Below are 15,207 nucleotides of genomic sequence, written 5' to 3'. Positions count from 1 at the left end.
ACAATGACCTAAGCTAGTTTTGTTATGTCATGGAATATCGCTCATGCTAAATGTCCATATTGTGAGGAAGAATTTGTTAAGAAGAATATTGCAGAAGTGGTTTCACTTTTAGATCTAAGTAACACAAAACTTCAATGAGTAATAAAGCAAATTCCAATTTCACACCACCCTCTGGAGAGGTGTAGCTCCCCAGATCAGTGCTGATGTTGCAATCAAGATGCAAAATGATCTAAAGAATTCTTTACCATACAGCCTAGCTGTTGACAAATCCACAGATATACAAGATAAACCACAACGAGCAAACAATATTTGTTCACTGTCTTTCTGTGGATGTAATTGTGAAAGAAAAACGCTGGTCTTGGTGGCACTAAAAGAAACAACCTGCGGAGTTGACGTAAAGAATGCACTTGACAAAGCACTGACAAATGCTGACGTACTGCTGGATAAACTTGTCAGTGTTGCAACAGATGGAGCACCTGCAACAGTGGGGGAAAAAGGTAGGACTTACCAGACTCTTGAAAAGCGATCCCAAATATCCAGAGTTTCTCCCTGTTCATTGTATCATCCATCATGAACATCTCGCAGGCAGATACTTCAAGTATGAAAATGTTATAAAAATGATCCTAGAAATTGTCAGTTTCATCTGTTCAAATAGGAAGACTCATCGACAGTTCAAAAATTTAATCGAAGAGCTGGATCTAGACCCACAAGGCCTCTAACTTTAGCAGTAATTAGCCATGGTCTAGTAAGTAGGATGTTAATATTTTTAAAAATGCACGTGTAAAGGTTGTGTGTTTCTTGTGGCTCTCAAACTTCTGAAGATTATTGTATGCATCTCAGAGGGACAGTAAATTTGGCCACCCCTGTTATAATTCCCTCCACAACATTACTGTTTTTTGTTTTGCTTTTTTAACTATCAGGAAGAATGCAAATCAGTTTTCTTCTATGGTATGTTTGCTTTTAAGATAACTGAGGGGTTTTAGTCTAACAGACATTACCTGTAATTTGTTATGGTTACATTTATCCTTATTTATAATTTCTCAGTCTTTTCTACTTGTGATTTGCTCTTTCTACAGAGCACATGAGAGAAAAAAAACGTTCCTCACAATATACATACCAGTCTTCCCAAAGAACCAAGACTGTGAATAATCACTTCATTCATGTAATGACACCTCATCAATACCAATATTTATGCATGGGTGTTTCAAATATGGCATTTCCTTATACAACATGAGGCGGAATTTAGAGAAGCAGTTCAAGTCTTCTGTATCTAGATATCAGGGCTGAAAAAACAACAACACCACTGTCTACTAAAGTAAAGCTATGTAGTTAATCAGGACAAAAGCCCAGCTGTGTTCAGCTCTTATAAAAAATAAAGGATTTTTGGATTAATAAATCAGGATGTATCAGACAGAACAGCAAGTAAAGATTAAATTTGAAGAAGAACTTGAATCAAATTCGGTTAGTTAGATAGGAAATATAGTGTCCAGATGTGTCTAGATTAAAATCTTAATATACAAAGCTACTAGCACTGTAGGTTCCTTCCCCCACTCCAAATCAGTGGGTGTTCTTTATAAACATAGCAAACTGATATGAAATGGCCACTTCACTCTATTTTAATTAAAGACTAATTCCAAACAGCAAGCACAGCATTAGTATAGAAACCAAACATGCATGGTGGACTGGCCTCTTGCATACATGTATGTAAGAAAAATACAACTGATTTCAATGGTTTTTATTAGGCATTAGCAGTTTACAAATTTGAGAGTTGTTTAAGAAATAAAGCTATAGAACAGAATCAGTTGGAAACTCATTTTGGGGGTTTTTTAGATCCACAAAATTTGCAAAATACTTTGTCAGAGGCAAATTCCAGGCTGTCTAAAACACAGCCCCACTATATTTTCTTATTCACATATTTCGTAATTTATCAAAAAACTAAGATTGTTCTAAAAATACCTAACAAAACTAAATAGTCAATTAAACTACTCTATCTGTCCCTATAATTATGTATACTTGAATTTTGTTCATTTTGTACACGATACTGATTGTTTAAGAGCACTTAAGGAGACTATATTGCAATTTTTAATAATTCTCAAAATTATGAATAAATAGATCCCATGACAAAATTAAGTTTGTTACCTTTTTACTTGAGTATTTATATATTTCATACCTCACCCTAAACAAAAGATTTTCTAGAGGAAATAATGCTCTCAAGGTAATATTCCCTTGTCATTTTAATGCTGAACAACATGAATTTCAAGAGTTTCTATTTCATGACAAGCAAAGGTCCAAATCAAGTCCTATATTTTGCTATAATACACTAAATACCATTTCAATGTATGATTTTTTTAACTTAAGATTTCGTTTCTACAAGACACAAAAATGTGAGCAGCCAAACTATGTATACATGTGGCATCTGAGGTTTATGACTACAGATGCAGAGATTCAGATCAGTAAGTCTCATCTTTCCATGTAAGCGCCCTTATATCCACCTTTTTCTTCCCAGCCCCACAGCCAACTGGGGGTGGGGGGGGGGAGGAGGAGAGAGAGAGAGGTATTGTATGTAACACTAAGGACACTGGAAGATACAACACTATAAAGGAACAAAAGCGTAAGTGATGTAACAAGTTACTACAAGGTTTTTGCTACATAAAAATAAAGTGACAGTCCAAAAATTCCAAGAACCAGAAAGTAACATGGTAAACAAAAGTGGCAAAACAACTTGCAAAATATTCTACAGCCTTAAGGCAGCCTTCATTTCAATCAGCAATGTGATCACTGGCATATCTGGAGAGAAATTCTTCTTTAGTGTACTTAAATATGTTGATATGCAACTGGTTAAGAATTATATCGATCCTAGAAAAAAGAACAAAACACTCATGGGCATGTTTTCCACAGCAAGATAAATTAAATATGGTAATATTCATTAAAAGTAAGTGAGGTTTAATTTTTAAAGTCACCACATTTAGAAAATTGGCCAAGATTTTCAAAAATAAGAGCTTAATATTGGGCTCTTGAATTTCAAAAATTTAATCTGAGCTCAATGGGAATTGATGGGCGTTTGGTACTTTTGAAAATCAGGCCTCTTACTTAGGTGCCTAATTATGAATTTAGGATTTTAAGTTTCAGTGTCTATTTTTAAAAATATTGGTCCTTCCATCCAGGGACTCTATGGTACATTTTTCTATCACGTCAATTACAGAGACAAAAGCCTAACAGTTAAATTACTACTAGTTACTCTAAAATGGGATATGAGCAACAAATACGCTTGATACAATGCACGTTCAATTACTATAAGAAAAGGAACATTTTAGTCATTTTTAAGTCTCAACTGTACCCATGGAAACTTCTCTAAGAAAAGTGAATTAATTGGAAAGTCATAAAAAGCTTTAAATATTTTACCATCTGTTATGAAAATTCTCTGACATTTCAGCTACATTATATAAAAACAATCAATCAACTTTTTCCCCCCTAAGGAGTTAACAGGAATCATGTGAATAAATCCTCATGACAAGACTTCAATATCTATCCTGTTATTTTTAATATTTCTTACTTTCCTAATTTACTAACCTGTATAGAAGTCATGACTCCATTAGCAAGAACAGAAAGTTTTCCAGCCACTGATTTCACTCCTTGTTTAAACTGAGCCATATCCGGAGCTGAAGGCAAGACATTTGCAATACTGTAACTTCCTATATAGGGAATAAAAAACATGCAATCGTGATACTGTATTAAAAATAGCATGTTTTGAGAGCTACTATCTACTACATTGAACACCAACCCCATGAATGTCTGCATGTCCATACTAACTAAAGTTCTAAAAATTAAAAGTAACCCTTAGATATAAAACAATTAATCAAATTACTCAGACTCATCTTGCTTTATATTTTCAAATGTCCATTTGAGAATTTGTACATATTCCTACCAAACCTGCTATTTTCTAAAAACATACACTCCACATTCCAAGTTGAGCAATTACACTATGCCAACATATAAGATTCCTCTGCAGTTTCAATTGGATACAAATACTATTAATTTCCTTTCCTAAACTGTTATTTAGCTTTGCTGTGTGTTGTTAAACAGCTCCTGTGTTTTGCTTCAAAGGTGGATGCACTGGTATAGGTGGAATTCCGACACTACCTTTGGGAGGAATTTAGGGTGATGCCGTAGCGATACCTTGTCCCTATGGAATATAGTGTAGGAGGGATCTGCTATCATGGCGGCTAGCTCACCTACCCACGTGGCTGAGGTTATGGCTACCAGGAATGTCACTTTCATTGAGAGGTGGGAGAGGGAGCACGTTGCCAACGGTTCAAAGAGGGGCTTCATGAGGGTGGAGAGGATGAGATTAAGGTCCCACAGAGCTGTAAGCTTCAGTGCTGTCAACAAGAAAGGCTCACAGCATCTAGCAGTCCGTGGTGCACCTCTGGAAATGTCAGAGGACCTAGGTGGTGTCAGTGGGGCCATACTATCCAGGGGGTGCAGAGGCACTGGCAGGAGGGGGCACACACGGGTGAGTGTTCCAGACGCACGGGTACCATGGCAGTTATTGGTACCATCAGATCCCATTTGCACCTAGCCTTACTCTCCACATGTGGAAGCTTGGGCATTGGTCCAGTCGGATCCGTGCACAATATCTCACCCAACTTGGCCTGGCTTGGGGAAGAAACGCTGTGCGCTGGAGCAATCTATGATAGGGATCTGATTTTATGCTCATGACAGTGTTTTTTACTCTAATGTCGGTACTTGTCCTTTGTCTTCAGTACCAACAGACCAGGGGCATAAAGGGTGATCAGAGGGGCTCTCACTGCCAATAATGGTCGCTGTACCGGGGGCTCCATCGGTCCCGGATCAGAACATGCCCTCAGTCTAAAATGGCTTCCTCCATCAAGTACTTATGGAGGCGAAGCCACAATGTGTGTCTTGCCGAGGTAGCAAAGGCACCTCTGGAGTTTGTCACTCACAGATAATGAGTGCAGGCAGGACACAATTTTTAAATCACGGAATCTGGGGCATAGTCCCCAGGTGGAGAATGTTCCCCAAACAGGGAAAGAACTACACTAACATATAGATCACTAAAATGACAATATACAACTATCTGCAACTAGGTACACAGAACAAGGAGTGGTCACTCTCTTAGTAAAATTAAGAGTGTGAAGGAACAGGGGTTTCCAACTCAGGCCGTGCGGCGATTAGAGGGAACCAAAGAGGCGTCAACCCACTGTACCTATTATACCCTCGGCTTGAAGCACAAGGGGATGCATCACGTATGTGTGGGTCAACGGACACTTCTTCCAGACTGAGGTGCATGGCATGCATGCACACCCACATGTGGAATACACATAGGTACCATGACTTGAAGAACTAAACAATTTGCATTTTAGCAGACAACCCCAGAGGGGAATGAGTAGTGGTGTCACCCGTCTTGCAATCTTTCGTGCCTTACAGTAGCTCCCATCTGGGCTGCTCACAAACAGCCTTCCAGCATGCAAGCCACACCTGAGGTGTCTGTGTGTAACGGCAGCCTGCCAGGTACACCTGGGCTCTCACTAGCCTGGATTATACTGCAGGGTGACCTCAACACACCCCAGTCCCAGATCGTCCCCCAGAAATGTATGTCCTGTACTGCCCAGCCCTGTCCTGGCCAGTACAAATATATTAAATCCATTATTCCTTTACAGAAATAATATGCCAGTTTATTATCTTAAATAGCTATCAGGCACTTCAATTTAAAAACACTGGATTAGATAAAACAGTAAAGCAAACTTAACAACTACAAAGAGAGAGATTTTAAGTGAGGATAAGTAATGAGGTATAAAGTTAGACATGGTTACAAGAAAAATAAAGAGAAAACTCTCACTAGTATCTACTTACAAAACTAACTTAGTTGCAAAGCAAACTTTCTCCAGGCTCCAGCAGATTACTGACCAAACTCGCAGGTCAGGACCCCTCCCCTAGAGTCCAATGGCTGTTTCCTTTTGTCTTCTCAGGTGCGGAGAATGAGGTGGGCAAGGGGGGGGGGAGGGTGTCCCCTTGGGGCATTTGTCCCCCCCCCTTTTTTTTTTTTTTAAAATAGTTTCAGTCCCCCACTTGAAAAAATATTTCAAGCTGAGACCCAAGAAGACAACAATATGTTTTTTTTCACCTGTTTGAACTTCCTTTGTTTTCCCCTCCTGCTTGATAACTCTGTTTACTGCTTCAAGGCAAATTAAGGCAAGCACACATTGCTTCCTTTGTTTAGGACAGACCTGACTTCTGCCTGGGCAGGGCTGTAGGGTTTGGAACATGTGTTAATAACATCATAGGGGGAATCTTATAACTTCACAAACAATCTTTCCATCCATATTTTAACAGGACAATACGGAACAGCAAATAATGAGTTTTCAAATGATACCTTATAAGGCATACTTTGTACAAAAGATTATTACAATAGTGTGGTAGCATGTAAATACAGGAGTGTATTCTGTCACACTACTTCACAGTTGGAAATAGACTGAGCTGGAGGCATCCTTCAGAATACTCCATTTCAAAGATTCAATGGACTATAAAAGAGAAGGGGACCAAGAAAGAGAAGGTTACTCCCCTTGTGCAATAACTGAGGCTCTTCGAGATGGTTGTCCCTGTGGGTGCTCCATATTAGGTGTCTTGACGCCCTGCACTTGTAATCAGAGATTTGTAGTAGCAGTGCCCCGGTTGGCCGCGCATGCACGGAAGCCATCTCGCGCCGCTCTGAGTGACCACTTAGCATGCGCAGCCAAGCATCCCTCAGTTCTTTCTCTACCCCAGAATCAATGTGAAACTCCAAAGTAGAGGGGAGAAGGGAGGGTAGTGGAGCACCCACAGGGACAACTATCTCAAAGAACCTCAGTTACTGCACAAGGTGAGTAACCTTCTCTTCCTCTTCTAGGAGTGTCCCTGTGGTTGCTCCACTTTAGGTGACTATGAAGCAGTACCCCTCGATGGAAGGAGGGGCTTCGGAGTATTTTTGTTAACAGTGAACAGCACTGAGAGTCCAAACTGAGTGTCGGCAGAGGAACGTAGTTCCAAGGCATAGCGTTTGGTAAACGTGTGGGCCAAAGCCCAGGTAGCTGCCCTGCAAATGTCTACGATGGGTATGTTGTTGAGGAACACTACAGACATGGATAGCGCTCTGGTGGAGTACGCACGAATCCCAGTGGAGCAGGGGTGTTGCTCTGATGACAGAATAGGTGGATACAGCCAGAAATCCATGCAGATAATCTTTGTTTAGAGATGGCCTCACCCTTTGATTGCTCTGCGACCAAAAGAAAGATGGGACAGTTTTCTAAACGTCTTTGTTCTTTCTAAGCAGAAGGTCAGAGCTCTACGGACGTCGAGAGTGTGAAGGGATGCCTCCCCAGTGTTGGCGTGGGGTTTCGGAAAAAACACAGGTAAGTAAATGGGTTGGTTTAAATGAAATGAAGAGGCTACTTTAGGTATAAATTTAGGGTGGTGTCTTAGGATGACTTTGTCTTTATAGAATGTGGTATACGGCGGGTGTGCTATTAGGGCCCCTAGGTCCACTACTGTTCTTGCTGAAGTGATTGCAATAAGGAAGGAGACCTTCATTGATGGATGTAGCAGTGAGCAAGTCACAAGGAGTTCGAATGGCTTGCCCATGAGGATGTGTAGCATGAGGTTAAGGTCCCATATAGGAGTAGGGTGTTTTAGAGGAGAATAGATGTTGGTCATGCTGTTTAAGAACTGTTTAGTGGTTGGATAAGCAAAGATCGTGGTTCCATCTACCTTAACTTGTAGTGAGGCAATGGCTGCTAAGTGTACCTTTATGGCGCTATTGGAGAGGCCAGCCTTTTTAAGGCCTAATATATAGTCCAGGACTCTGGGTAGAGGGGCAGAATGAGGAGACTTATGATGAGCCTCGCACCAGGTGCAGAAACCTACCCACTTATGAGTGTAAGTCTTGCGTGTGCTCAGTTTGCGACTATTCAAGAGAATATCTTTAACCTCTTCAGAGTAATCCTGATCCAGCCCCATTAGCCATGGAGTAACCAGGCTTTGAGATGGAGAACCGCTAGGCTGGGGTGAATGATGCGGCCAGCCTCCTGTATTAGGAAGTTGTGGAAGGGTTTGAGGAGGTTTCACCGCCATCTGTGTTAGGTATGGGAACCACGTCTGTCTGGGCCATGTGGGCGCAATGAGTATGACCCTGGCCTTGTCCTGTCTGATTCTGTGTAACACCCGGCTTAGTTCCGGGCGGGAACGCGTACATTAGTGGTGCTTCCCATATTGTGAGGAGGGCATCGCCCAGTGAGTGGTGCCTCAGCCCCGCTCAGGAGAATTATTGAGGACATTTTGTATTGTGAGCTGTTGTGAATAAGTCTACAGTAGGAAACCTCCACTGGTTGAATACGGTCACGAGGGTTGGGTAGTCCATCTCCCACTCATGGATTTGTGAGAAGTGTCTGCTCAGATGGTCTTCCATGGTATTCTGAAGTCCTGGCAGGTAAGCTGCAGAAATGTCTATATTGTTGGATATGCACCATAGCCCTAGGTGGAGTGCCTCAATGCAAAAAGGGTATGATCGAGCTCTGCCCTGTTGGTTTATATAAAACATGCAGGCTGTGTTGTCCATGAGGACTTAGATGGTATTGTTGCGGATAAGCGGAAGGAAGTGTTTGCATACTTTTCTAGAATGTTTATATGTAGGTTGGTTTCTGCTGGGGACCAGCGTCCCTGGATGGGGTTGTTGTCCAGATGGGCTCCCCATCCCACTAGGGAGCCATCTGTGGCGATTGTTATAGTGGGAGCTTTTTGTTGGAATGTGACCCCTGAACAGATGTTTTGCAGTTGTATCCACCACTTGAGGGAATCCTCCTCTCTCCGGGGTATAGTGAGCCGTTTGTGAAGGGAATGCTTGTGTGGTATACAGCAGGCGTGGAGCCAGGCCTGTAGGCATCTCAAATGCAGTCGGGCATGTTTGACTACATAAGTTGTAGCAGCCATATGCTCAAGAAGTTGTAAGCAGGCCCTAGCGGACATTTGGGGGCTGTCTGATTGTTATCAGCCTGGTTAGGTTGTGGAATCGTTGTTGGGATAATCTTGCTTGTGCTGCAAGACAGTCGAGATAGGCCCCTATAAACTCTAGCTGTTGGACAGGGACCAAGGTGGACTTTTGAACCTTTATTTGAAACCCTAGGCTGGTGAAGAGGGTTAATCTGTTGTGTTGGTGCTCTTATGATGTAGTCGTCCAAGTATGGGAAGATCATTACCCTTAGCCTGCGGAGGTAAGCTGTGGCGATGGCTAAGACTTTGGAGAATACCTATGGGGCTGTGGACAGGCTGAAGGGTAGTACTTTGTATTGGTAATGTTGATGGCCTAGTGTGAAGCGCAGAAACCGTCAGTGTGCTGGATGAATGGTGATGTGAAAGTAGGCATCCTGTAGGTCAAATCTCCTTTCTCTAATGCTGGAATTATGGTTGCTAGGGTAACCATTTTGAAGGGCTGCATCGTTACAAATTTATTGAGTTTGCGTAGGTCCAGAATGGGTCTCCAGCCCCCATTCTTTTTCTGTGTGAGAAAATAACGGGAATAAAACCCTGTTCCCCTGTGTTGGAGTAGTACTATTTCAACGGCTCCTAGTTACAGGAGATGGTTTATTTCCTGCTGCAACACAGTCTTGTGGGAGGGGTCCCTGAAGAAGGATAGGGAAGGTGGGTGGGTGGGGGAGTAGAAATAAATGGGATAGAGTAACCCTTCTGGCTGATTTCCAGCACCTATTTTTTTGAAGTGATGTTGTTCCAGGCTGGGTAGTGTGGTAGCAGGTGGTCTCCAAAGAGAGTGGATGTTATCTGATAATCTGGCATGGGAGAAGACAGAGGTCTCGAGCCCTTGACCAATACTTCAAATGATTGATGGGATGTTGATGGTTGAGATGTGGCAGGTTGATCCTGGTTATGCCTGCGCCTTGCTTGTGTTTGCTTGCGGCGTTAGTCATATTGTCTTGGGTTGGGAGTACAGGGTGGGATGGAATCTTTGGGTATAAAAATCTGCCGTTTTTTCTTGTTTGGGGGGACGTAAATACCTATTGTCTTCAAGGTGATTCTCGAGTCCTTTAAAGTATGTAGGGATGGATCTGTGGTTTCTGCAAATAATTTTGTCCCTCAAAGGGCAGGACCTCATCTGTGACTTGTACTTCCCTAGGAAGCCCAGAGAGGTGGAGCCATGAAGCTCGACGCATGACCATGGACGTGGTGATGGAACGAGCTGCCGTGTCAGCAGAATCAAGGGAGACCTGCAGTGCTGTTTTGGCAATTAAGGAGCCCTCCACAATGTTAGCTTTGTATTGCTCCTTTGACTCCTCTGGCATTTGTTCAATAAAAGATGTCATTTTATTAAACAAGTTGTAGGTGTATTTCACTAACAGAGTAGTTTGCTATGTGAAATTGCAGTCAGGCTGAGGAACAGGCTTTGTGTTCAAAGAGCTCAAGCCTTTTCCAGTCTTTGTCATAACGGGTGGTTTCTGACTGGTGCTGTTTTCCCCTTTGGTTTACTGCCTCTACGACCAGTGAATTTGGAGTTGGGTGAGTAAATAAGAACTCAGCCCCTTTCGCTGGTACATAATATTTTCTGTCCAAGCGTTTACAGGAGGGTGGGACAGTGGCCGGTGTCTGCCATGCTATCATTGCATTAGAGTAGTGTTAATGGGCAGAGCTATTTTTGTTGATGGGAATGCCTGCAAGATGTCAGTAAGTTTATGCTGAGTCTCTGGCAGCTCTGCTAAAGAGATGTCCAGGGATTCTGTAACTCTTTTGAATAAGTCCTGGAAGGACTTGAAATCAACTCCTGTGATGGGAAGTGATGGGCATAATTGTTTCATCTGGGGACGAGGATGAAATATGGGTGGGGGTGGCAGTGTGACACCTTCAGAATCCTTTTCTGGCTCCTCTCCCTCTTCCTCCTGGGCCTCCAACGGTGGGGGGTTCATGAGTGAAGGGGACCGGGTGGCACTTGATGCTGGTACGTTGGGGAGTTTAAGATTTTGGGCTTTGTAGATGTCCTACTATGGCCAACTGGGTGGCATAACAACAGGAGGTGGTATCCATGGTTGTGCCTGCCAGCTTTGTCCTTGCATAGTTGGTTGTTGGTGAGAGGGTCCTGGTTTTGGGGAGGAATTGCAAGGGGTATAAAGACCTGAATCATTCTCTTTATCCTCATCACTAGATAATGGAGGTGCAGATCTGCTCGGAGTGCCTATTCAGGTTGGTCCTGGTCTGACTGGGGTACCGTTGGTGCCGAAGAGGGATGTTCCCAGCATGGAGGAGATTGCCAGGTCCGCCTGTCCCATGAAGGGTTGCAGTACTGGGAAGCTTGGTGTTGTGGATAGCAGCATAGTATGCTCTGCTGGTGCCGAGGTCTTGTGAGGCTGTGCATATGCAGCAGGTGGCACCATTACGCTAGCTGGTGCCGAGGCGTTCTTCGGCACTGTTGGTGCCGAGCTAGGGAGCTTAGCTTTAGCTCATGCACCTGAGAGCCTGGCTGTATCAGTGCCTTGGCTCCTCGGGATGTCTCGGTACCAGACATTCTTGGTGCCTCTCATCTGAGGTTCTCGGTGACGTCGGTACCGGGGCAGACTTCTTGCCAGGAGATCGCTTCTTCTTAAGGGGATCTTTCTGAGGCGATGACTGTGACCAATGTTTGGTCGCCTTGTTAGATGCAGGGTCCTTAGACACTGTGTGGAGCTCTTGTCTGAGGCTGTTGCTGGAGACCGTTGGCCAGGAGGAGTCCTGGACTCTGGGTCGGAGGCTGGCCTGAGGGATTTCTCCATCATTAATAGTTTTCGTTGGAGGTCCCTGGCTTTCAGTGTCCTGGCATATAATTTCTTGCAGGGTGCACACTTCTGTGGTATATGGGTTTCCCTGAGACAGCATGACCATCCGATACAGTAATAGATAGCCTGCAGGTCAGGCAACGTTTAAAGCCGGGGGAACCAGGCATGCCTGAGATGAAGGTTGCTGTTCAGTCACCATTTGTGGGGGGGGGTGACAAAATAATATTTACCGATTAAAAAAAATTAAGGACAGGAAGACAAAAGAAAACCGTCAAAAGGGATAAACAGAGATGGGAATATAAGCAATTTTACGACCTAGACGGGCGCTCCTTGAAGAAGAACCCCACGTTATCTATCTTTCCCCTAAGACAACAAAGGTGCCAGCCCTTTGACTTTGGAGGACAGATCGTGACCCAGGAATTTGGTCAGCCATCTTGATGGAAACGTGACGAGAATTTTACCTTGTACCTAATCTAGCTTAAATTTTAGTTACTAGAAAGCATTTTATCTTGATTTCTCTTATAATCATTTCTCACTTTAATTCTTATACTCACTTAAGATCTATCTCTGTAACCAAACTTGTTTTATTTTTAATGCCAACCAGTTCAGTGCTGTGTTTAAACTCAACTCTTTGTTAACTCCAGTTAAAGTAACAAACTGTTGAATACTGGCTCTTTAAAGGAGCAATGGACCTTAACATTCTTCTGGTTGTTCCACGATAAGGTTGGACATTTCAGAACACACATTTTGGGGGAAAACTGGGGCTGGAGAGAGTGTGGCGTTTCCTTACCAGTTGTTAACCAAGACTGGCAGAGACCAGTAGAAATCTGTGGTATTGTAGGCTGGCTCCAGGATCCAAAGTGTTGGACCAGGGTTGTCCAATACATAGAGTGCATACTTGTTGCTGACTGTGAGCGTCCCAGGCAGAAAACCACAGTAGCAAGGCATTGTGAGGCTCTTGGGGTTACATGGTAAAATGTGACAATTCTTCATTGGTCTGGACTGCACCTCAGAATGTGACATCCATTCCAAGACTTTTCTAGTTGTTGGCAGCTCCACATGGTGCTCAATACAAAACAGCTGAACTCTGATTCTTCAAAAGGCATAGTTTTTCAACTGTTTCTTTTACAGGAAAAGTTAGAAGTGATAGGAACAAGACAATCAGGTAGCTCAATCAGAAATTAATGGGTTGATGCTGGTATAGACAACCCAGTGGTTTGGCCCAAAGTGTTACAAAAGGCCACACTGAGACTCGTAGTGATTAAACAAGGAGTGGCAGAAACATACTTCAGAAACACTGTGAGCGAACACTCATAAAACTTTTGAACAATCTGTAAATTCAGTGCATAACAATATCAAACTCAATTAGAGCTTTTAAAAATATTTTTATGGTACTTCAGTTATGGGCTTCACATTACACTAACATAGCTCAAAATACAAAACAAAGTTGCTTGCTACTGTGGCATGTAACTTATAAGGTAAATGCACATTAAATAAGTTATATGCCAAAGTGCAATTTCAAATTTCCTTATCTGTGGATCATGCCTCATCATCATTCCTTATCCTTTTCCTATGGCTGCAAAACACACTCTTTTCTCACTTTTTCACTACAGTGAAATGATACCTTATGGGCAGTAAGGAAAAAGATGCAGTCCTATAAAAGAAACTTTCAGACCATTACGAGTAATGTGGTCAGATATCATCCCTCCAATTTTTTTTATTCTTTCCTCAAGAGAAGAGCTTTTTCCCTACAATCACAATCAAAACAACTATTTTGACTGCTTGCAAAAATTCTTGCTCCTTTTATTCAGCATGAATTTGTCACTATTTTAGACTCTCAAAAGGCAAAAGATGCCAAACTTTCTATTAAAACTACACCCTCATTATCTCTAATGGCAAGTCTACACCATAGCTGTTTTAGTGACCAACCATAATCTGAATTGGTATCTTCCCACCCATAATTTCTAAGACACTAGTGATGCAGGTTGGTATTTAATATTAAAAATTGTTCAGGATAGCAGAACTTATTTGCAGTGAAAGATGCAAAGTCATTTTCAATAATCAGCTTTCTGCACTGCCGTTAAGGTCAGCACTGGCTGTTTCTACAGTGGTATCACCAGACCTGAATTCTGCAGATTCTTTAATCAAACCAACATTGTGATATGAATTCAAGTTTCACTTATACCTGTGAGACCCATCTGAAACAACAGTAGCAAAGACATAACCAAATTTCTGAACTGCCATTTTTACTTTCTTATGAACTTTGTCACTTCAGATATCCTTTGGTCTTCTAATTTTGAAAACCAAATGAATAAAAATGAAAATCCCAAAGAATATAAATAATCCAGATATAATGTAAATTAATATCTTAAGCAACTTAATTTTTCCCATGGCTTTCTGGGAAGCATCTTGCATTTTTGTCAGTAAAACTTCACCATTTAGTGCCATTGACAATCAATAACTTTGAAATTAATTACACTAGAGGCTGTTCTTGTAGCCTTTCCTAGCTCTTATTTTTGTTTTGTAAAAGATGTAGACATTTAACCTGAGATTTTTTTTTACAAGAACAAACACTTTGAAAGTGTTTTACGATAAACCCTAAGTGCTATTCATGAAAGTGAATGTTTGAGTTTAAAAAATGGTGCTTTATTCTGGCAAGGACTCCAGAATTTTTGTAGCTTTTTTTTGCCAATTTCTGAACTTCATACTACCTTCATTTTATAGAGAATCACTGTCTGCGTGCTTCTCAAAGTTAGGCAATTTTCAAAGGATAAGGACACTACCTCTCCACCATAGTTGAGGGATGCATGTGTAACAGACTGACTATTGTGTGAATTAAAAATGGCAGTACAAATCACTACAGTATATCACAGGGCGATACTGGCTCTTTAAGAGGGTGCACTCTGCCTCATCTGCTGACCCAAATGAGCTTTAAAAGAGAGTATCTGGGACTAGAGAGAAGGAGAAACCCAGTGAAGGGGAGTCTGAGTGTGTCAGGCTGAATGCCAGCCAGGAAAGAGGCAGAGAGTACAGACACAGGGCTCTCACACTGCCTGCTCCATGGGAATAGGGACCCCTGGAGAGCTAGGACTGCCAGAGTCCCCTGGGAGGGGAGGAAGTGGGAACCTGGGAGGAACTGTTCTGAAAAGGGGCCTCCAGGTAGAAAAGCCTGGATGGCACTGTTCAGGGAAGCAGTAATCGGGCACAGCAAGACTGCCAGAGTCCCCTGGGAGGGAAGATAATGGGCACCTGAAAGGAAAAGGGGAAAATTCCCCAGGAACTGTAACCCAGGGTGGGTACCGGAACTGTTTTGTTGTTGCGTAAGTTTCTACAATAAAGCTGCCTCAGAGACTGTGGGCATGGCAAGGGATCCATTGTTGGCAGAGGCGAAGCTACTACC

General features: G+C 42.5%; 1 protein-coding gene across 5 annotated transcripts in view; it reads right to left on the bottom strand.

The window, feature by feature from the left end:
* Positions 1–1,720: 1,720 nt before the first annotated feature.
* Positions 1,721–15,207, bottom strand: part of ARFGAP3 (ARF GTPase activating protein 3) — a 94,512-nt gene continuing 81,025 nt past the window's right edge. For all 5 annotated transcript variants that reach the window (XM_078849401.1, XM_073317157.2, XM_078849400.1 and 2 more), the window contains 2 exons: positions 3,571–3,692; positions 1,721–2,856 (listed from right to left, as the gene is read on the bottom strand). In XM_078849401.1, coding sequence (XP_078705527.1) covers positions 2,839–2,856; positions 3,571–3,692 — 140 coding nt within the window. In that variant the 3' untranslated portion in view covers positions 1,721–2,838. The remainder of the gene's footprint in view (positions 2,857–3,570; positions 3,693–15,207) is intronic.

This window comes from Lepidochelys kempii, chromosome 1 (assembly GCF_965140285.1).
Source record: "Lepidochelys kempii isolate rLepKem1 chromosome 1, rLepKem1.hap1, whole genome shotgun sequence".
NCBI classification, from domain to species: Eukaryota; Metazoa; Chordata; order Testudines; family Cheloniidae; genus Lepidochelys; species Lepidochelys kempii.
This window is presented reverse-complemented; position numbering and strand designations above follow the sequence as displayed.